The sequence below is a fragment of the Pseudorca crassidens genome, chromosome 3 (assembly GCF_039906515.1).
Source record: "Pseudorca crassidens isolate mPseCra1 chromosome 3, mPseCra1.hap1, whole genome shotgun sequence".
Classification (NCBI taxonomy): Eukaryota; Metazoa; Chordata; class Mammalia; order Artiodactyla; family Delphinidae; genus Pseudorca; species Pseudorca crassidens.
In genome coordinates, this window is record NC_090298.1 from 52371793 (window position 1) to 52396469 (window position 24677).

Genomic DNA, 24677 nt, shown 5'->3' on the forward strand with positions numbered 1-24677 from the left:
CATGGGATGTTTCTAATAAAGCATGACATTCCAGGTTTATGACCCTGGGCTTATAATTAAGAATAGGGAAAATTATTTTTGAGCAAAGTGAAGTCTGCGGCCATCTATTTAATATAACATTGTTTAATGGCCTCAGTTCTTGAAACTTTACATCTTCAAAAATACCACTTACTTGAAGAGTTTGGTGAGGCGTTAATACTATGTGCCAGAACCTGTGTCAAGCACCGAGCCCACAAAACTTAACATGATACATACGAGCCTAAACTTAAAGGAGTTTGGATAGGAGTGCTATAAACTTATAAGTGAATAAACATAATTCATGATAAATACAAGGTGCTATGAGAGAAACAGGGTGACCTGTACTTCTTTTCTGAGAAAGATGACATATAAGCTAAGACCAAAATGAGAAAGGCACTAAATTTTTTGTTTGTTTGTTTTGGTTTTTTTTTTTGCGGTACGCGAGCCTCTCAGTGTTGTGGCCTCTCCCGTTGCGCAGCACAGGCTCCGGACGCGCAGACTCAGAGGCCATGGCTCACGGGCCCAGCCGCTCCGCAGCATGTGGGATCTTCCCGGACCGGGGCACGAACCGTGTTCCCTGCATCGGCAGGCGGACTCTCAACCACTGCGCCACCAGGGAAGCCCAGGCACTAAATTTGATATGAATGATATAGCTAGTTAATTAGTAGTTAGGTGGTACAGTTTTACATACATTAACGAATACCACATATTGTGCACTGACCATTTAGATCAATAGTCTTTAAAGATTTGAGTTTTGAGTTGAATGAACATCTTAATAGACTATAAAGAAACAGTCTTCTGGGATTCATTTTCTGAAATGTTTTATGAGTTTGTATGATTTTTACTTCTATATTTTTGTCTTTATTTTGATGTGGTCAAATGTCAATTTTTTTTTAACATCTTTATTGGAGTATAATTGCTTTACAATGATGTGTTAGTTTCTGTTTTATAACAAAGTGAATCAGTTATACATATACATATATTCCCATATCTCTTCCCTCTTGCATCTCCCTCCCTCCCACCCTCCCTATCCCACCCCTCTAGGTGGTCACAAAGCACCGAGCTGATTTGTCTTTATTTTGATGTGGTCAAATGTCAATCTTAACAAAAAATTGAAAAAGATTTTTTAATTAGAATGTCCTATCCCCGCTAGACTAGGTTTAATTTTCACTTTTTCTAGTTTTCTCTTGCTTAATTTTTGTCCATCTATTTGATACATATGCAGCTTGATATTTGAAATGAATTTGTAAACTAAATTTCATTTTTCCCAGATAGTGAACCAGTTGTCCTAGCACCTTATAATGTTGATTTGTTTTTGCCGCATCCTAATAAATTTTTTAAATTATCTAACATGTCAGTATGGTCTTGTATTAATAAGCCAATTAGTTGGTTATGGACTTAAATGTTTTACTACATGTTATGTCCAGTTTTTTATCATTGTTTCCTATTAATTTCATAGCTTATTTTTATTTGTTTTTCTAGATAAACTTTAGATACATTCTGTCATGTTCCGAGAACAAATGCTAGTTTTGGTTGGAATTCTATAAACCTACACATTAACTGACACTTTCATAATTTTTACACAGAATTAATATTACTTAAAGGGCCACTTACTGAACTTCAGTGGCCTGTGATTATAACCAAGGAATAAAGTTAACAAAAATCCTTTTGGCATAAAATTATTGTTTCATATTCAGAATGGCGCATCTAAATTCTTGTCCCTATCAGACTAACATTGGTTAATATTTTGTTGATATTGTTTACAGTGAAGTCATTCAAGATTTTTTTAAAGCCTTATTCTTGTAATATACCGTAAGCTTTGAAATTATTTTATTTTCTACTTTTTGTATAATGAGCCATATTTCATTTGCATTTAATTTTTATAATTCATTAGGTTGTAAATAAAAGCAAAATTGTTCTTTCTTTTTGTCATATATAAAATTCTTTTTGTTATATCCTAACATTTTTATTAGTAGATCATTGCTGTGTAATAATCTTAGGAAATACTTAATATTATATTGTTTAGGAAGTATTTAGATTATATTTTATACTAGTATAAAATTGATGAATACCATACATTCAACTTGCGAATACTGGCATAAAATAATATTAATATTTTCTTTCTTTCTTTCTTTCTTTCTTTCTTTCTTTTTTTTTCTACTTTCCCAATTCACAGTGATGCGGTTGACTAAGCCTACTTTATTCACCAATATTCCAGTAACATGTGAAGAGAAAGACTTGCCTGGTATGACACATGCTTTATCCTACTTGCACCTAGGGAAAAGTTGAAACCTGGATTACCTTACCTTGTAATAAGCCTAACCTTGCCAATCTTATGCTAACTCTTTGCTGCATTATTTGTTGCCTGTTTTTGTACGTGTGAATGGTGGCCATCTGAGTAATAGGTCTCAGTCATAATCTATACATCAAAATACTACTGATATCCCATGGCAACTAGAGACTTTTAGTTTTAGTAAAAATGCATTGCTTATAATGACACTATTAAAATTTCATTTATCCTCAGATGTTCCATCAATATATGTTAGCATTCCCTTTATTTAAAAATCATTGGAGCTTTCTATATATCTCATGACCTACATTTTCCTTTGTTCCTTAAGTGTTCATTTTCTGTAGAAACAGAATTTTTTTGGCATGCATTTGTTGTAGTGAAGATTAGAAATTAGATTTTTTTAAATTTAATTTTTGTTATGAGATTATTTTTTTAAATATCTCTCCCAGCTGTTTCGTCACATAAATAAAAGTTATTTACAAGGTAGGTGTTAGAATTTGATGTTTTTCTCTTTCTACAGGAGACCTCTTTAACCAGCTCATGAGAGATGATCCTTCAACTGTAAATGGTGCAGAGATTTTAATGTTGGGAGAAATGTTGACTTTACCACAGAATTTTGGGTAAGAGTGATATGTTCACATTAGAAACACAACAATACTCTGAAGCCATTACAAATCATGTTTTCAAAAAGTAACTATGGGATGGGAAAATGCTCATGATACATGTATGTGGCTGGAAACAAAAAAAAAGTTTTACCAAAATTATACTATGTGATTCTGGTTTTTTTTTTAATTAAAAAAATAAGATGCATACCAAAATACTAATTCCTAGGGTGGTAGAATTTTAACTTTCTTCTTTAGATCTTATTATATTTTTTAATGCCTACATATTCCTTTTATTTTAACTGATTTAATCTCAGTGTCTTTCAGAAGCAGCTCTTTTATTCACCATCACAGCCCTTTACCAACTTAAGTTATTGGACTTGTCAGCTCATTAGGAGTTCTAAATATTTTATTCCTTCTCTTGCTCTTAGCTATTCTCTTACTCTAGATTATTACTGAGGTAGAAGTCCCTGGTTCCATTCTGTTTGCAACTGAGACAATTTGAGACCAAAAGGAATTTTTCAGGTTTTTTCAAAAGGTTTACAGAATGTGGTCATTGACTAGTGTCTTGAAAGCTTAGAAATATATTCAAGTAAAAAACGTATTCATATTAAAATATTTTTATAAATATATCTACATATATTTATATGTTTATATGCATTATATATATAACATATACTTATAAAGTAATGCCACTAGTCATTATTTTTATTAGAATGACTTAGAAAAAGAAAAAGAAAATAAATTGGTAAAAAATACTCTGAGATCAATAACTTGGTCTCTTCTAGGTTCGGGGCATAAGTTATTTCAAAAACTGCCTTTCTCTAGCCTCTAGCCTCAGTATCAAATCTTCAGACTCTTAACATGGATCTGATCTCAATGACATTTTTAGGAGGGCTGGCAGTTTTGGCAGTAGTTGAGGGTCAAGATATATAGCATGTTTTATAGATTAAATCTGTATTTTTAATTGCACTAGGTAATGAGTGAGCAGCCTAGTGTAAACAAAGAAATATTGAAATAGTATTTCACCTGATCTCTATCCTTTAGTAATTTCTCCATTTGACGTTCTCAGTGGTGCACAAATAGAAGATTTATGATAAAAGTTGAATGGATTTCTGCCTAAAAATTTATTTTATTTCACAGGAATATATTTTTGGGAGAGACCTTTTCCAGTTATATCAGCGTTCATAATGATAGCAATCAAGTTGTAAAAGATATATTGGTTAAAGTAAGTGGCATTCTTATTTGGGAGAATTTTTTTTAACTTTTTAATTTCTCTTCTTATGTTTTGAAACTTCATTAAAATGCCTGCTTGATACTGGACTTTTTAATTGTCATTAATAACAAGTATTAATTGAACACCTAAGTTCTAAGATATGCTGTGCACAGAATCATTTTTCCTTATCCTCAAAATTTGTGATAGCTTGGATGAGAAAATGTACCAAAGGTAAATAACACTTTAAATTTTTGTTAATAATTTGTGATTAACATAATAAAATTTGAAAGAGGAGGAAAGATCACTGGGGATTGCATCATTCAGGAAGGCTTATTGACAGGAGAGGGAGCACAAGAGGATCTCAAAAGAATGGCAGGATTTAGAAGAAAAGACAAAGAGGGACATGGTAATCGGAAGCAGAGACATAGGAATACGTAATGTGTTCTTGTAGCAGTGAGCAGAATTCACTTAGTAAGAGTAGGTAAGGTTGTAGAGATATGTAGTAGCCATACAGTGGAGCATCTTAAAAGCAAGACTAAGGCTAAGGTTATTTTAAGACAGTGTGCAGTCAGTGGAGACTTTTGAGCAGAGGTATTCAGGCTATGTTGGAAGACTGTCATGAAAGCATTGTATGGGATGGTTTGTAGGAAATGGGCCAATTAGAATATTCTTGCAGTTTTGAGAAATCAAGAGAGAGAATATGCTAGCTCAGTTAAACAACTGGAAATTTATTCCCGAAAAGAAAGGGCATAAAAAAAAGGAAAAATTCATCGTATGTTGTTGAGAAGTGGTCAAAGCTGTCTTCCAGTGGTGAATTTAGGTCACTAGAGCATCGCCTATGGAAGGGAAAGGGAAGTCCAGTTTGAATGAGATTGAAAAATGATCAGCAAGTACGAGAATTGAAAAGGGTCTCAGAGAGAAAATATTCCAAGTTCCGTATATGACCCAACTTCCAGAAACTGGATGCAAATTTTTGCATACATGTACATGTGTTTGTCACTCTATGGTTAGGGTTTCTGCCTTTCATTAGATCAGGAGTCGGCAAACTACAGCGTGCAGGCCAAATTTGATCCATTGCCTGTTTTTGCAAGACAGTATGAAGCTATGCTAAGAATGAGCGAAGAAAGGTTTTACATTTTTAAATGATTGAAAAGAAACAAAAGCTTATTTTGTGATGTGAAAATTATATAAAATTCAAATTTCAGTCCGTAAGTAAAATTTTATTGACATATAGTCACACTCATCCGTTTGTGTAGTATCTGTGGCAGATTTCAAGCTACAACATCAGAATTGTGTAGTTGCAACAAACTGTATGACCTGCAAAGTCTAAAATATTTGCTATCTGACCTTTTAAAGAAAAAGTCTGCTGACCTCTGCATTTGATTATGAAAAGGACTGACTTTCAGAACTTCGAGAATGTATACTTTTTTCCTGTCATACAGTTCGCATTCAGTAAATGTTGAATTTATTTTTGTAAGATGAATAAATCAGCAAATGTGTGTAATTTAAGTCAATGTTAAAAAGAACAAATATTACCATAGTGTATTTCTTATAAAATATGTGATTATATTTCTGTGGGCTCTGCTCAGTTTTAATTTCTAAAAAGGCAGTGGTGTTTGGCATAATAACAGAGATAGCTAATGTTTATTGAGCAGTACAGTGCCCACCAAGAGTCTTCTTACTCTTAACTAAGAACTAGCATTTTGTTTATCATTTTACAAACTCCAATTACATACAAATTGGCTCTTCTTTGCCTGCTTTTCTTTAGTTTTCCTTAGTACATTTTCATTCAAATCTATATTTCCTTGGATGCTTTATAATTATCTCCATATGTTTTTTTGAGGGTATTTAATTCACTTTGAATATTGTGTTGCAGTTTTCTTCTGTTTCACTATTGGTTTTGGGTGGCAGTTTGGATCAGTGAATTGTTTAAATTATCATTGTGTGGTCTTTTTTAATAGTATTTTTGTATGGATTAAGACTCTTGCTAGCTTTGCATTCTGTGAAATGCAGTTTGGGGTGCTTTGATATTCTTAGTTCAAGAATACTCTATTAGAGCCTTGCAAGCAAAGTGTTGTTTCTTTATCGGGTGGCTTTTGGGAGGGTGGTGGAAGAAGAAAGGGTTGAGTGTTCCTCAGTTTTTCTCTTTCTTTTGAGTGACAGCATCCTCAATTTTCTCCTCCTGCTTCATTTTCTCTTCACTGACAGTGTCCAGAAGGTTCTTCTCCTTTTTAACTCTCTTCTTCCCCTGAATTGTTATCTTGCCAGAATTGCCTCTTCACCATTAAACATACTGTTATATCTCCTGTAGGCTGTGCTCTCATCTTCCAGTAATGCACTTTCTCAGTATTTTGACACTTAGGATAGACTTTGTCTTCCTGGCAGTACTTTTCATCATTCTTAGGCCTGTCTCTACCTTCCTTTTCTCTCTTAAGCTCAATTTTTCATGAACTTCTCTTGTTCTTTGCAAAGGCTTATGACGAGAGCATGAGAAATAGCTTGCAGAAATTTGAAGTTTAGACATTTGCTGCTCTCTAGCTATACTAACACTGAGTTTATATAGTTTTTAAATTTTATTTATTTATTTGAGGATGACTCAGGAGATTCAGTTACTCTACTGCCATTACTTCAGCTACTCAGAATTCTGCTCTCAAAAGTTTAATTTTTTATAGCTCTTGGAATTTTGGAATGTGGAAAAGAGATTATGAATCTGTACTCTTTTAATTCCTTTACTGACATCTTAGTGTTGTTTTTGAGAATAAAAATGCTATATAATCTGTCATGTTTAACTGGAAACCACTAGGGGGTTTTTTGTTTGTTTTTTAACTGAAAAATAGTTTTCAGCAGTAAGTCTGAAAACCTTAGCATGCTACCAAAAAATGAAGTGTTCTATAAACAAAAGACAGCGTAGTGTACTATAAATAAAAAAATAGTAGGGACTTCCCTGGTGGTGCAGTGGTTGGGAGTCCACCTGCCAATTCAGGGGACACAGGTTCGAGCTCTGGTCTGGGAAGATCCCACATGCTGGGGAGCAACGAAGTCCGCGAGCCACAACTACTGAGCCCGTGTGCCACAACTACTGAAGCCCACGCGCCTAGATCCCGTGCTCCGCAACAAGAGAAGCCACCGCAATGAGTAGCCCGTGCACCACAACGAAGAGTAGCCCCCGCTCGCCGCAACTAGAGAAAGCCCACGCACAACAAAGACCCAACGCAGCCAAAAATAAATAAGTAAATAAATTTATTTTTAAAAAAATAACTTCAGGGCTTCCCTGGTGGCGCAGTGGTTGAGAGTCCGCCTGCCGATGCAGGGGACACGGGTTCGTGCCCCGGTCTGGGAAGATCCCACATGCCGCGGAGCGGCTAGGCCCGTGAGCCATGGCTGCTGAGCCTGCGCGTCCGGAGCCTGTGCTCCGCAACGGGAGAGGCCACAACAGTGAGAGGCCCGCGTACCGCAAAAAAAATAATAAAATAAATAAATAACTTTAATGATCTGTACCATTGGTGGTTTATTTTTATTTTATTTATTTATTTTTGGCTGCATCAGGTCTTAGTTGCAGCTTGCAGCCTTCTCTCTAGTTACGTTGCATGGGCTCCAGAGTGCACAGGCTCTGTAGTTGTGGCACGCAGGCTCAGTAACCCCACAGCATGTGGGATCTTAATTCCCCGACCAGGGATCAAACTGGCATCCCCTGCACTACAAGATGGATTCTTAACCACGATACCACCAGGGAAGTCCCTGTACTATTGGTTCTTAAACTTTAGAAGGTATTAAAATCATCTGGAGGACTTTTTAAAACACTGATTGCTGAGCCTCACTTCCAGTGTTTCTGATTTAATCAATCTGAAATGGTGCCCAAGAATTTACCTTTTTTTTTGGCCACACCACGGGGCTTGTGGGAGCTTAGTTCCCCAACCGGGGATCAAACCCACGCCCCTGACAGTGGAAGCGCAAAGTCCTAACCACTGGACCACCAGGGAATTCCCAGAATTTACATTTCTAACATGTTCTCAGGTGATGCTGATTCTGTTAGTCTGGGAACCATACTTTGAGAACCAATGGTGAGTAATAGGCATTTGCTCATTCATTCAACGAGTATATATTCCAGGCACAATTCTAGATACTGGGGTTATAGCAGGAAACAAAAGAGACAAGGCCTCTATTCGTTTGAAGTTTAGTCTAGATGTTTTTAAATGCTTTTTTCTTATTTTTTAACATGAATTCCTTAATTATACCGAACTCTTTCCTGATCTTGAGCTTTTACACACTTAAGGTGTTTTGCTTTTTTTAACTTACTTAAAATGATTCTCCATTTCCCCTTTCCTCTCTCCCTTTTTAAATCCTGCTCATCCAAAAACCAATTTGTAGCGTGAAGCCAACCCTGTAATTTAAATTGTATTCCCTTACCTCAAGCCAGCCCTCCATTCCTCCTTTACTCTATATTATTTTCCCCAAACATTTAAATTCCCTAGGGGCAGGGATTTTGGTCTGTTGTTCACTGGTGTATCTCCAGCTCCTGGGAAAGCCCTCATAGGTAATTAGGAAATGAATGTTAAGTGCAGCAGTGTTTATAAGATGAAAAAGGAGAAAAGTAAAAGTGTTCAGCCATATATAATACATGCTGTAGTTATGATTAATGTTTAAAAAATGATACTTAGGAAAACACATTGGACAGAAAGCCCATGGATTTGACTGTTTCTTTTCCCCCTCTTCTCTAATTTCTGAAATGTTTGTTAAAGAATTTTGAATTTCAGCTTCATTACTTATTAGTTGTATAACCTAAGGGGAGTTGTTCCTTCTATGTGCCTTGGTTTGTCTGTAAATTAGGGACAGTATAATGACCTACTTCAGCATTGTGGGCATTAAATGAGTAATGTGCTTAGAACAGGGCCTTGCACATAGTAGGTGCCCAATAAATGTGAGCTACTACTGTTTAATATCTGAATATAATAAAAAAAAAGACAGCACTAATAAATATTCCACTTGGAAGTGCTGCATTAAGAATGTTAGGTTAGAATTAACTGCAGAAAACCTGTTAACTGATTTAAAAAAAAACAAAAAGCTTCTAAAAAATCTGCACTCTTATGGACAAAACCTCCCCTAATCCCCATGACTTAATGTGATCTTTGCTTTCTCTGAATTTGTCTTGACATTTGCCTTGAAGTTTTATCATAACTTCATTCAGTATGCAACAAACATTTATTAATTGCCTACTGTGTGCCAGGCACCATGTTATAGTGGTGAACAAGAGAAGGCAAGCGGTTCCTGCCTCAACAGACCTTACATCTTTTGTAGGGGAGACAGAAGGAAACAGGTAAACAAAATCATAAATAAGGTAATTATAGATCATAATAAATGTTACAAAGAAAGTTAAAATTGAATGTGATAGAAAGTAGCTGAGCTTAAAGGAGGATGCCATTTAAGAGAATTAGAGAAAATGATCAGTGTTCAAAAGGAATAAGGGAGGGAATATGTTAGAAAGTAACTTGGTAGGGGCAAGAGAGAAAATGGTCCTTTCTTAGTTGATGACTTTAATGCTGATCTCTAGTTCTACAAATCAGCTGGTCTCTGACATCTAATACTGTTTTGAATGATTATTTACCTTTTACCTTTTAGTGTTATATACTAACACGTGTACACATCTATATATGTTTCTGTAATATCCATCTGTATATGTATAAATTTCAAAACCGTATGTTCATACTGATGCCCCAAATTCCAGTCCAGCACCAAAGGTTTCATTGCAGGCTTCTCTCTTTCCTTATCTGTACCTTTTTTTCTCCAAAGGTAAGAAACTTGTCTCTTGTTATCCATAATATATATATATTTTGTTTTGTCCTAGTATACATGTAGAAGTTTCAGAACTGCTAATCCATACCCCTGCAAAACAGCAAATGGGCTAGCTAGAGTAAAACATTTGTGTGCCGCTCTTTTCATTTTTAGCTTTTGTTTGCCAAACTTAAGTTAGTTCCTTTTTTCTGTTTCCTCCTCCCAGTATGGTTGTGTTCATTTGTAATACAATTAGGTTCATGTGGTACTGTTTGTATTACATTTTGGATTCCCCCTACTTTATAGCTGATTTTATCAGTATTTATTTTTAGGGGTGTGTGTGTGTGTGTGTGTGTGAACCATTACCCTGTTCCTGAGCATCAGAGCTATACAAAAAGATGTACACAGAGACGTGTTGCTCCCTCTTCATCCCTACTTTCTTGTTCTTGTTCCCCTATTCTTTCCACCCATACTTATCCACACCCTGTAGGTAACCAGTCTCATTTGGATTTTATTCTCTCTTTCAAGGCTGATCTTCAGACAAGTTCTCAGCGTTTAAATCTCTCAGCCTCCAATGCTGCAGTGGCTGAACTTAAACCCGATTGTTGTATAGATGATGTCATACACCATGAAGTAAAGGAGATTGGAACACACATGTAAGAATTAATTTTACTAGATCTCAGAGGCTTTTACTTATATATGCCTTTATTTGAAATTTTTGCTTTATTTCCACTTATTCCACTTGTTACTAAGCCTAAGAACCTACTTCAGAAGGAATTTTATGTACCATGTTTACATGCTTGCCAGAAACAAACTTTAAACAAAATGTTTATTTTTGAAAGGAAAAAATATCTTAATTTATCTTCACTTATCTCTAGTTTCATTTTTGCATCTACAATCTTATTTAAAAATAAAAATCCATGCAAACCTTTAAAACCCAGGTAGCACTCTAAAAGTACATTTATTCTTTTGAAATGCTAACTGATGTTAATAACATTTATTTTTAAATTCACAATTTTTCAGTTCTGTATTTAACTGTATAAATATACTCTACCCTGAGAGTTCAAAAACAGAGAACCAAAGTAAAGGTATGAGGAAAAAAAAACTCGAATTCTGTATTCCTGGCCTGTGTATGTATTTGAATGTGAATGCTGTATTTTTCTTTGTCTGAGAGGCAAATATGAAAATTTCAGCCATCTAAAGTAATTTTAGACTTCTCTATCTGCCTTACCACCCCCATATCCAGTTGATTCACAAAGTCCTGTTAGTTCTTGTTAACTATCTCTCAGTAGCCTCTCTTCATCTCCACTTAACGTCACCATTTTTGCTTCTCTTCTTTGTCTTAAAGAATTATGTAATATTATCTATTATTTAATTAATTTTGGTGACAAGCTCTGTTGTAGGCACTTTTTAATATATATTCTGTGGTTGGTATGAGGTTTGAGTCAGATTTTCTGGAGTTCAGATTTTACCTTGATTATTTGTTTAATTATGTGATCTCAGATAAGTCACTTAACACTTCAGTGATCTCCTACTACCCTTAGGAAATTCTAACTGTATAGGTTTTGCAGAGCTCTCCACAACTAATCCTTACCAACTACGTACTCTAGTTCTCACCTTTCATCATGCTTCCCTCCCTCCCTCTCTACTCTGCAGTTCTTTTACCTCTGAACTGCTCTGTGACTTGAAATGTATCCTTCCCTTACAAAGGAATGCCTGTGTCATTTTGTTTAGTTTTCTTCTACTTTGTCATATCTCAGATTCATCATGACTTTCTCAAAGAGACTTTTTGACCTCCTAGACTAGATAAAATCCCCCTTCTTGTCTATTTTGTAGCATCCACAACTTGTCATTTTTTTCTATGTCTTTTATGCTTGACATTACTTACTGAGTGCCTGCCGTTCCCATTAAAGTATGAGTTCCACAAAATCACCTGCATCCCTGGGATTTAGCGAGAATAATGGTCAATATTTGTTGAAATTGTTTTTATTGAAATGATATTAAATGTGTAAAATCCCCATTTTACAGAAAATGAGACTCTTAGAGAATTTAATAGCTAGCACATAATGGCATAGAACTCAAATCTAAATCTAACTTCATAACCTGTGCCTTGCTACACTGCTTCCAACTGTGAGCACTTGGAGAGCAGGTATTGAGTTTTGATGAACTCTAAATACCTAGCACCTAGTTTAGTACTAGGTACAAATATAAAGTAGAAATTAAATTACCTGTAATGTCACCACCTAGTATAGCCACTATTATAATACTGGTATATTTCAATCCTTTATGTGCATATATATATAAAACAGATGTGTATAAGTAACTTAAATAATATTTTATAGAATTTTGATCATGTTATGCATGGTTTTATCTTTGTTAATACACCAGGAACCCAGTTTAGTCAGTATTCTTTGAAAACATTCTTTTATTTTTTTTTTATTTGTGGTACGCGGGCCTCTCACTGTTGTGGCCTCTCCCGTTGCGGAGCAACAGGCTCTGGACGCGCAGGCTCAGCGACCATGGCTCACGGGCCCAGCTGCTCTGCAGCATGTGGGATCCGCCCGGACCGGGGCACGAACCCGCGTCCCCTGCATCAGCAGGCGGACTCTTAACCGCTGCGCCACCAGGGAAGCCCCTGAAGGATTCTTTTCTAAATTTCTCATAACCACCAACAGTATAAAGAGTCAGTTTCTCTAAACTCTCACCAACCCTGATATTTCTTGGAAAGAATTTTTGCCAAATCCTAAGATAAGGAAAAATCTTATTTCATTATTTTAATTTGTTTCTTTGACTACTTGTGAGGCTGAACATTTCCACATTTTTGTTAGTCGATTATGGTACTACAATTTATGTGTATATCCTTTTCTTCTATTTTGAATGAGATATTGTTTTGCTTATAAAAATTTCTCTTCATATTGTTAGAAGCATTTTTTCCCAGTTTGTTGTCCTTCTTAAAATTTTGTTTTAGTGTTTTTGATTTATCCAATTTCTAAATTTGTGAAAGTCTTTTCCTTTCCATTGCATTTATATTAAAAAGTCTTTCTTCATCCTGGACTTTTTTTTAAATTTGTATTTTCTTCTAGTTTATATGAACTTAACTTTTTACATTCAACTATTTAGTTATCCTGTGATTTATTTTGGCTTATGCTTTACTTTCTGAAGAAAAAAGTTTCTGACTTCCTGCCTTAAAAATGGTATATCTTATTTTACTAATCAGCTTTCTTGTTCATGGAATTATATCCATATCTACTGGAACTCTTTTTTTCCTGCTCTAGGCTCATTTGGCTACACTTTCGTGCCATAGTATAAATATTTTCCAAATTTGTTGGTAGAATTGAAGGTTAGTAGATTAACTATTAAAAAACAAAATTGATAGTGATTCAAAATCATTAAAACATCTTTCTGTTTCAGCTTGGTGTGTGCAGTGAGTTATACAACTCAGGGTGGAGAAAAAATGTATTTTAGAAAATTCTTCAAATTTCAGGTATTGAATACGACAGTGGTAAATAGTGTTTAGATGCCCTTTTTTCCCCTAGGAGATTACTACTATTTATCTGCAGTAAAAACAAGCTCCAAATAAAGCAAATAGCTTAATATTTTTTGATTTGTCTTATTACTAGCAATCTAAAGCTGGCCTAAAGTAAGTTAAATAAAAGCAGAGAAATTATCATTGTGGTTACTAGCAATCTAAAGTTGGACTAAAGTAAGTTAAATAAAAGAGAAATTATCATTGGAAATGTAATGTTTTATCCAGAAAACAATTTGTTGTATTTTCATGCCTTGACAAAACACAAAAGAATCTAGAAGATGGATAAAATGAGTGTAAAGTCCAGACAAAATAAGTGTAAATAATATCAGATTTCTAAAGAAATATTTAAATGAGAGATTATTGCCTTGGGCTAAGTGGACCAAGCTTCCTTCAGAGACTTCATGAGTCACTGAAATTGTAGTTAGAATTTTTTATTTATACACAATTTTCGAAGTCCATAATCAAAAATAGTTAAAAACCACTGTTTTAACACATGTATGTGTGTAGATAGGGAAATGAGATGACCATATACAGTTATGTAGATCTAGATATGACACTATATATATTTTTCATTCCTCTGTTTGTAAGTGGAAGAAAAAGTACCAGCAATAGGAAGAAAAATTTTTATTTTTCTATTGCTTTTGTTATCACTCATCTGTTTAAGATTTTGCATGTCTTTTAAAAGAAAATAAAAGGTTTGATTGCTTATTTTGATAAACATGCTTTGTGAAATATATATAGAGAAATACACAAAAATATATGTGTTCAGTTTAACAAACTATTATGAAGTACAGGTCCATATAACTTATGTAACTATTACCCAGTCAAGAACTTACGGTGGCTTTTTTAAAAATGCATTTGGGATTGTTTTTGTTTTTACAAGAGTACTGCATACCCATTAGAAAAGTCTATTACAATTAAAATTGGAAAATGCCTTTGACAAATTTAAGCTCTATGGTTTAAAACAGATAAACAAAATAAATGGTCAAATGATAATAATCTCCTTTGACTGATATGCTTTATTCAACTAGGTTCTCAAACCATTGGATGTGAAAACCAAATTTTACAATGCAGAGGTAAGTGTTGAGCACTTAATGGGATTTCAGATTCAACATTAAGATCTTATTTGACTAAAATTCTCATGTATTACATTTCTTTTCATATCAGAGTAAATTGCTGATATGACTGTGAATTACTTGTGAAAAATGAGCATAAAGTTCAATTGAAAGTGAATAATTTCACTGCAGATCTCTTTTAGTCTGCTGTTTTCAACTGACATGAAATCAATATGCCTTGATTTTTATTCTCATTAATTTTGTGAGGCTTTCACTGTCTTTCATTAAATGATTGCCCTGTGCTTCCATTTAATAGTTGTTGTTACCGTCTAAAAACATTAGCAATCTGTTAAATATTTTATAAATGTGGTTGTGATATTACAAAAATTGAAGTGGTAGATCCAACCCTGCAAAGAAGATTTAATATTCACCTAGAAAAATATTAAGTAGAGCTCAGTACATTAAATTCTTTGTCCTGAGAAGTCAGTGTGCCAGCCAGAGTTAGGTTGCTAAGTTTAGTGAATGGTTTGAAATGCTCCTTGGGAGAAACAAATTTGGCAAAACTATAGAAAGAAGTAACTTTTAGAATAGAAGATTATCTTCTTTTCTAACAAAAGAGATAAAATAGAATTTTCCATAAGGAAAAGGTTTTATGGCTTGGATTTCTTTTACAGTTCTATTTTATCCTGGTATCTAGAGGTCCAGAAAAAACAGATTTCCTAATGGGCCTTTTACTCCCCCAAAATCATGTGTTTCATATCACAGTGATAAACTCAAAGATATTCAAATGCAGTATTTTGAATGAAAATTTTGTCTATTACTCCAAAACCAGGTGATCAGAAATTTGTAGTCACATGTCAAATTTGATACATATTTTTACCATCAGCATCTGAATTTTTATTCACTATAAAGTTTGTACTACAGCTGGGCATGCTAAGACATCTAAGATAAGGAACCTAACCTTAAAGTAAAAACCTATTAGGAGAAACGAAAAAAGTGCATAAAATAACAAAAGTAACTAGTATAGTATATAGTGAGATTAAAGAGCATGGCGCAAAAAGATGTGCTACAGGAACTCAGGGGATGAGATTTTGGAGTAGTCTAAAGAAGCTTCATGGAAAAGGAAGAGAACTGCATCAGTGTCTAGAAGGAATAGGTGTTAGAAACGTCTAAGTGTCAGAGCAGTGAAGGCATTCCAAGCCGAGTTGGAAATACAAGTGGAACATACAGTATGTAGTGAAGAGTATACGTATTTGATGCGAGGATACGGTCTCATCAAGGAGATAACTAGATGTTTAAAGGCACATATAGGAAGGCACATATTAAACTATTTCAGATTTTCTTTGTTGAAGTATGGTGGTACATTAAGATACTTGTCAAGTAGTTTTATCACACCAATATTCAGAGTGAGTTGCAAGTTGTTTTTTAAATTGCTAGTTATTCCATAAATAACATAAAAGTAATATACTCCCCCAAAAGAAAGGAAAAAACCCAAAGTCCACCACACTAAAAAGTAATTGGTTCTTCATTAACCCATGTTCTCTTTCAGTCTTTACTCATTTATATATAATATTCTGTTTTTATAATCATAGTAACAATTTTGTTTGCTTTTTCAGTTAACATTAAGTATAGACATAATTTTTAGTCTAAACTTTGCCAACAAACTTCAGCTAAAAAATTTTAGTAAAATTCTGAACTTTTGAAAATAGACATTTTTTTAAAAATGAGGAGTGAACAAATAGCATTTAGGATCTCTCTAAGATATTTGGTATTACCTATTAGGCAAACAGATACTGTTCTGCCTGTAACATGAAGCAGATTCTATGGACTCCATCCAGGAAATTCAGGTAAATTGTAGGAGTTAGTTAACCACACTGATATCAGTAGTTTATTTTTATTACACTATGCCATAGTCCTTACACAACAACTGTTATTAGCCCCACATTTGTCTCAAACATGTTTTTTATGCTGCTTCTAAAAATTCTAATACTGTGTGAATCACCTAAAGGAAAACAAGTTTTGTGAGAAACTTTGTTGTAGTCTTCTAATATAAGAAAGCCTTGTAAAAAAAAAAAAAATTGGTGACATTAGAAGCTAGGTGTCAAACCTTTGGTCACAGCTCCATGCCAGATACTGAAGAGAAATAAATATAAACTGAACATCTTCCCAGTCCTCACGGTACTTAGATCTAGTGAAGGAGACTGACATGACATAAATACAGTGTAAGCATCCCCGCCCACCCCGATCATAAGTGTACTTATTGTCTGGGAACATAGGTGAAAAAGATTTCCAGCTATGTGTTTGATGAAAGAGCTGACATTTGAGATGGCCCTTGGTAAATAAGTAGCTTTAGCAATATATATGTGAAAAAAAGACAAACTGTGAAATCTGTTAACTCTCAGTTGTCTGAAGTGGTCTCGCCCAGCATTCCCTGAAGTGTGATCAGTGGAACTGTAATCACCCAAGATCCTCCTTGAAAAAATGATTCCATTATTAGATAAATTTAAGAAAAGCTATACAGCGTATATCTATTCTGAATGTGGCAGATAGTATATACCCAACCTAAGTAATCTATGAAGAAGTTACAAAGTGAGTAAAGAATTTATAGAACTAGAAAGGCATGGAATATACCTCTCTCCCCCAAGATATGCCCTTGAATATTTGCTCCTGTTTAAGTATTCACCTATAGTGTTCTTCTCTGTTCATTTAACCTTAGCAGTTTCACCTTTTTAGAAGAATGATTTGTCATATTTCTTTGTATTACTTTCTGTTTACTTCCTTGTTTTACTAATGCTGTCTTGTTTAGTAAATTAAAAAAAATGCAGAAATGCATTTTATTTTAAAGTTAGTTATTCTTTTTCTTTAACATTTAATCTGATTTTTCTAATTTTTCTTTTTTATTTTTCCATTAGAGTGACCTCAGTTCTGTGGTAATTTGATTTTTTATTATAAATTTATATGCTTTTCTTACTTACCACTTTTTGACTCTGCCTAATTAATCTCTCTTTACAAAACATAGTGGAAAAACAAAGTTAGTTGTGGATATACTTAGTGACTTCAAAAATATGTATATAATTTGTACATTTTATATTGATCATCTTATGCTATGGGGAAAAATACATCAAAGATTAAATTGGCATATTGAAACAATTATATTCTTATTTTTAGTGTGTTTCCTGTAGCTATTTTTAAAAAGAGCCATGTTAACCTTGTTTAAAATAGCCTCGAGATTTTCAACCTCTTAATATAAAATATCCTACTATACTTCAATTCTTTGAGTAAACTGTGTAGTTGAAATTCATCTTCAAATGAGCAGTGGTTTTAGTTTTAAGTCTGGGTCAGGTAAAGATGGCCCTTTGACAACAGTAAACAGAAGAAAATTAAATTTTCCCATGTTGACTAAAATCATATTTTCAAATTTCTATTTAATATAAGCAGCATTTGCTTATAACAATATATACATGATAAAAACATCAACTGCCTTAGCACTGAATTCTTATCTTAATTTTTTAAATGTCAAGTTATTTCATGCTAACTGTTCAAACTAGCTTAATTTTCCATTATGCAGCTTGTTTTTCTTTCATTTTATCTAAGCTCTTCTAAACTTATGCAGAAATTGCATTTTTAAATTTGAAATGTGGGTCTATGGTTTTTTTTTGAAAGCAATGGATCGATGGGATATTTTTTTTTTGAGAAAAAGTAACAGAATAATGCCTTTGAATGTGTACTTCTTTTAAACTGATAAATCGTATTTCTATTTTCATTAGAGCACATGTGCCAAGGACTAAAGAATCTGTTTTGTTTTAGATAATAATACATTAAATTATAACTTCATCATTATATTTTTGCAAATGATTTCTACTTTCCTGGATTTAGTGTTAAAAAAGCTCATAAGTGCCAAAAATTTTTGGTCATAGTTTACTTTATTTCTGTATATATATTACTATGAAACTTCTGAATAAAATAATTCTAGAATATCCTTAGTATACCATTTTATGTATAGGTTTTTATCAAAAATGAGCCAAGTTTTCTGTTATCCTCCAATATATACCCCCCAAAATAACCAAATAGCATAAAAAGAAGAATGTTTAATGTAAATAATTAGGGAATTTAAAATATTATGTAAAAGTACATATGTAAGTTACCCATTGACTGAAATACTGCTGTATAGCACCAGTTTTCACTAACTCACTAAGACCACAAAATACCTTTTGTTTGATTTAAAAACTTAAAGATTTCAAGTATAATTTACATATATTTTTGCTCTAAATATACATTTTCAATGAACCAAGAAATCACTAATGACTACTTAAAAAATGCTTTAATTAAAAAGTTAAATTCTTATAAGATTATAAAATAGATTATTTGCTGTACTATCTAAATTGAAGTAACATGAAAATTGAAATTAATAAATTATGCTGGAATATTATAACAAAGACCTAATTATCTTAACACATCTCTGAAATGATAGGTGCACAGGTAAATTCATTATACTAAATTGCATTTTCACATTTTAATGACTTACTAGAAAATTTATATATATATTTATATATGTAAATGAAATTCCAGTTAAGCGTTTTTGGATATCAATACAAAAAATATTATAGTTATCCCCCATCCATTGTTTGACAACTTACCAGTTGACTAACACTTGACTTTGCCCCTGTGAATTATGTTAGGAGGACAATTTCTTTTCTTGCATTAATTATGATAACTTTGATTTGCAGGCATGAACTAATCACATTTGTGGTTAATGTTTTTTCTTCATATAAATCAGATATTGTTGTGGTGGTAGAGTACTTTAAACACCAGCATACTTTGGTGGATTTTTCTTTCATATTTTCAGACGGATGAAGTATTTCTTGAAGCCCAGATTCAGAACATTACAACCTCACCCATGTTTATGGAGAAAGTTTCATTGGAGCCATCTATAATGTACAATGTAGCAGAATTAAATTCAGTCAACCAAGCTGGAGAATGGTAAATATGGATTATGAAGTGTTTGCTTTTATTTTGAAAGATATGAACTTTTCTAACATTGTTACTCTTGGGTGGTTTAAAATTTTTTTTAAGGGATAGACATTATTTTATTAGAGAAGTTTTAAATTCACAGAAAAATTGACCAGAAAGCACAGCATTCCCACATGCCCTCCTCCCCACTTACAGGATCCCCTGTTATTTACATCTTGTTTAATGTGGCACTTTTTTTTTTTTTTTCCTTTTTTTGCGGTACACGGGCCTCTCACTGTTGTGGCCTCTCCCGTTGCGGAGCACAGGCTCCGGACGCGCAGGCTCAGCTGCCATGGCTCACAGGCCCAGACGCTCCGCGGCATGTGGGATCTTCCCGGACCGGCACAAACCCGCGTCCCCTGCATCAGCAGGTGGACTCTCAACCCCTGCGCCCAGGGAAGCCCCCCAATGTGGCACATTTTTTACAATCGATGAACTAATACTGATACTTATTATCAACTGAAGTCCATAGTTTACATTAGGGTTCACTCTTTGTGTTGTGCATTCTGTGGGTTTTGACAAATGTGGTGACACGTAGCCATCCTGACTGTAGGATATAAAAGTTTCACTGCCCTAAAAATCTATGGTCCACCTGTTCAGCCCTCCCTTCACATGAAAATAAGATCCTAGCCATTTGTACTTGAAGCACTTATTCTTTTAAATTTTTATAACAATTCAGTGAGATAAATATGGAACATTTCATCCTTATCCTGCAAATGATAAAACTGAGGCATTGTAAGAAATGATGGAGAAGTTAGAAGGGGTAAGAGTAAGCAGTGAGTTTTAAGGAGTATTCTCTTAACATCAAAAGGAGTGAGGATAGGAATAGATGATTTAATTTTTCATGAAAATGAAATACACATCTTTATAGGTAACTTAGAAAAAGAAGAATAAATAAATGTAGGGTTGATATTAATATGGATAAGAAGGTAATAGCTGGAGAAAGTACCTGATTTTAATAATCAAGAATGAAAAATTTACTTTTACTTATTATGGGTCTTACAGTAAAATTCATAGCCTCTCATACTCCCACAGAGGAAAACAATAATTTTCCACTCTTTTCCTGATCTTTAATTAATTTTGAAAAATCATTAGTTTAGAATGGTATGTTTCTTTTTATTCTAAACTATTTGCTTTCATAATTTTAGAGAAGAGACAGGATACTTAAGTTTCTGATTTCTATTGCTTTTTTTCAGTTAGTCGATGTATATCCAATGCTTCAGGTAATATATTGCATTATATTATAAAGAATCTCAAGATTTTCCATATCAACTGAAAAAAATAAAGAAAAATAAGTCCTCTCAGTACAAGTCCTTTTCATTGTGTTGAAACCACCGACCTGTTGTATTCTGGATCTTTAGATGGTAAATCATTCAGTTCCTGTCCAAAGGAACAATCACAGATATGGTTTTTCTTCTAAAAGGTTCTAGAGAATTTTTTCCATCTCTGTCTCCACCCTACAGTGTAACTACATTTGGGTCAAGAGCATATCTGCAGCCAATGGATACACGCCAGTACTTGTACTGCCTAAAACCCAAGAAGGAGTTTGCAGAAAAAGCAGGCATCATTAAGGGAGTAACGGTAATTGGAAAGTTGGATATAGTATGGAAAACAAATCTAGGTGAAAGGGGAAGATTACAGACCAGCCAACTTCAAAGAATGGTGAGTCTAGAAAAAACACTGATGGGGGTTTTTGTGTGTGGTGTGCAGATAGTTAGAACAACTTAAATTTTCCCAGGTCTGTCACTAAAAATCAGAGCACTATAAAAGACATTGATATTACTGGAGAATAAAAGACTAATAATTTCACCAATATCTAGGTAGAAAATTGGTATTGATATGAATGGGAAATTTTCAAATGTTAATTTATACATTATACATGGTTTTTTACTTTACCAAATTAAAATAACTGCATATCAATTGTTTCCTCCTGTGGTAATTTGTCCTCACCGTTATCTGACTTCCACTATATTAAAGTTTTCTTTTCTTGCAATGTCTTGGAACTCTTGGACTTATACTACATTTATCTATTCAGTTCATACCTTTTTTAAAGATATTTAAAATGTGGGTCATCTGAAACTCAGGTGAGTCCCACTCAAATTATCTTGTAAACATAGGTTGGATATTTTACCTAATTTCTACTCCGAGAGTATGGATAAGCTACGAGCCTTCTTTTTCTTGTGCTAGTGAGAATAGACTACAGAATCATCTGTTTATACTGAATATCACCTACTGTGATATATTCTAAAATTTACTTTTCTTTTACTGTTTGAGGTAAAAATTGAAAAAAAAAGAGAGAGAGATTATCACTGGGCCTATTTTTAAATATAGCCATTAGCTATCATCCTGCCATGGCATGTTGATTCTGTTGTCTGTCCCTGCCAGTGTGTCTTGTGAACAGACATTTTCTTCTTGGATCATTTCAGTGACCTTCCTTTTCCTGTTTTACCTATGAAGAGTTACGTATGTATAAGCTACAGTATCTTTGGAAAGTATCCCTTTAAGATCAGACCCCCTGAAATTCCTTTACTATTTACCTGTGAGATTCATTTTAACTCTACTAAACATGGAGTAATTATAACAAAAACAGTCGGGGTCTGTAGTGCTATGCTGTAGGCAGTAGCAGCAAAAGAAGTTAGAATGACTGTGGTACCCTCACTAAAATGGAAAGGTTTTGTAATAGATGTATGTTAACTGTATTGCTTTTTCTCTTAGGCTCCAGGTTATGGAGATGTTAGGTTGTCTTTGGAGGCAATCCCAGATACTGTAAACCTAGAAGAACCTTTTCATATTACTTGTAAAATAACAAACTGCAGGTAATGCCAGTATTTGTGGATGGATGTCCTTTCTTCCTTACCTGAATTTTAAAATCTTTTAAATATGCTACCTCCTTGTAAGTTTCCTCTTGCCGTATAGTCTTCTCTGACGTTGACATTGAATACTGTAAAGTTCTTCATCTGGTAGCTGTATATTACATATTTTAGAGGTCCTACTGTATTAGGCATTTTTTGTATTTTGTTTCCGTACCTATGAGGTAGGTATTAATTATTCACATTCTTTGCAAGAGAAAGCCAATTCAGAGGATGTGGCTTATTCACTCTCAGAGAGCTAGAAAAGATGGGATCAGAATCTGAAACCAGGTGTATTTGACTTCAAAGTCCATGTTCTTTTCCTCATTTACACACTTCAGATTACTAAAACATGAACTAGCAGTTTCTTATGGAATAATACATTATAGATTTACTGTAATAAGATAGATTTTTCTGAGCCATACTTATACCTGACCTGTATCTTAAGTATTAAGAAAGTTAGAAGTGGTTATGAATTTAATATAGGGGATAACCATAGATTGGAAAACAGGGCTTTGATAATAGAGTATAATCTAGTTATTGCGAAGCAAAGAGCACGGGGCTTTGAAGCCAGAAAAACCTAGGATTAAATCCCAGTCCTATCACTTTTCTACTACTTGTATTACTACTTGGTATGTATTATTAATTGGGGCATTTTGATAATATTGCAATGATGAATCCCTATCCTTAGTCCAAATGTATAATCCTTTTTAATTCTATATCCCTTACAACTTTATATTAGGGAGATAAGAAGTATTCATCCTTCAGAATTACAAAAATACCTACTTCCCCTGTGAAGCTTCCTAGACCCTCCCGTGCACAATCATCCTTTTCTCTGTCATAGCAAATTGTAATATAGTTTTTTAGTGGTATTAATATATTGCTATAATCATTAGTCTCTTCCTCACTGAATTGTGAATAATTCAAGAAAAGGGATCATGTCTTACCCAGCATTATAAATGCAGTGCCTGCCACATCATAGGAGCTCAGTAGACAACACACACAGGATAAAGACCCTGTGCATATAGGGTGTGCTTTTGGATTTTTGGTTTGTTTTGCATTTTTGAGTTATAACAAATCAGTTATTGACCAAATGACAAAGTGCTGTAATAAAGAAGTTTATTTGGGTATTCACTTTACCTTTTGGCAATTCAAGTAAGTTTTCTAAAAAGCACTTGTTTCTTAGATATTCAGTTTCCTCATCTATAAAAATGGGATTTCGACTTCCCCCAACACACAAAGACACATACACACAACATACACTTACCGGAGTTTTGTGAAACGTAACGAGAAAATTCATGCATTGCACCTAAACTGGTCTGTGGCACACAGTGAACATTTCAGATTTGGCGGGGGCGGGAGATGGAGACATATAAAAGCTAAATATCATTAAATCAACATGTCTAAATATCAAGTTTGAGTTTAAAATTAAATATTTAAAATGTGGAGCCAACTCCAAGGAGAAAAAAATAGCTTTAAAGAGTTGAAAGCAAGTCATGAATGGTGGTAGAGTAGCAGACCGTTTTCATTATGAGCCTTTTGGTTTTGGTTTTGGTTTTAAAAACAATGTGCATACTTTCATTAAAAGTTTTTTTTTTAGCTTAAGTTTAAGTTGAACTGGTGGTATCAATTATAAGCAGAGGTCGTCTTTTCGTGTTAATTGAACATCTGAATAGTTTTACTTACAAATCTTGCCATTTTCTATGTTATCTGCATGGTAAAGGAACATAGATTAAATAGAAAAAGCACTGGACCAGACTCAGTTTATCTTTTTCTTTCCTGTAGAGTGCCCTACAGAAATAGGAAGGATGCATAGCAACAAGATTAGACACAGATGTCTGGACGTCTTCCAGAGAAATGGCAAAACTGTTAACAGATCAGCACCAGGGAGCCAGTGTTCAATAACAGAACCAGAAAGCCTACACCCAGACAGGCAGATTAGTCTCAGTGTCACTGTAAATCCCAGAAGACACCATCTCCTTTCATTTTCCTGATTCTACCTTAAGTGACATAAAAATATGATAGCTTTTCATTTGTTCCTGGTTTTCTGTTGGACACCCAGAAAAGAAATTCACCCACAATAGTGGAAGAAATATTGCAGTACCTCTTTGTGAAAGGAACAAGATTTATTCCTGTTTTTCTGATTCCTCCAGCAGTGAAAGGACGATGGATCTCGTTTTGGAAATGTGCAATACCAGTTCTATCCACTGGTGTGGCATTTCAGGAAGACAGCTTGGAAAGCTCCATCCAAGTTCCTCTCTCTGCCTTGCCCTCACTCTACTGTCTTCAGTACAGGGACTGCAAGTATGCTCTCTTTTCAATAATTTCGGTATTTGGGG

General features: G+C 34.0%; 1 protein-coding gene across 5 annotated transcripts in view; it reads left to right on the top strand.

Moving 5' to 3' along the window:
- Positions 1-24677, top strand: part of TRAPPC13 (trafficking protein particle complex subunit 13) — a 35250-nt gene that overhangs the window by 9043 nt on the left and 1530 nt on the right. For 2 of the 5 annotated variants that reach the window (XM_067730814.1, XM_067730810.1), the window contains exons 2-12: positions 2195-2263; positions 2829-2928; positions 4054-4138; positions 10424-10551; positions 13307-13379; positions 14456-14500; positions 17392-17409; positions 19326-19459; positions 20953-21151; positions 22205-22305; positions 24492-24642. In XM_067730814.1, the coding sequence (XP_067586915.1) occupies positions 2197-2263; positions 2829-2928; positions 4054-4138; positions 10424-10551; positions 13307-13379; positions 14456-14500; positions 17392-17409; positions 19326-19459; positions 20953-21151; positions 22205-22305; positions 24492-24642 (1101 nt within the window). In that variant the 5' untranslated portion in view covers positions 2195-2196. The remainder of the gene's footprint in view (positions 1-2194; positions 2264-2828; positions 2929-4053; positions 4139-10423; positions 10552-13306; positions 13380-14455; positions 14501-17391; positions 17410-19325; positions 19460-20952; positions 21152-22204; positions 22306-24491; positions 24643-24677) is intronic. The other 3 variants (XM_067730811.1, XM_067730812.1, XM_067730813.1) reach the window with 3 other exon arrangements.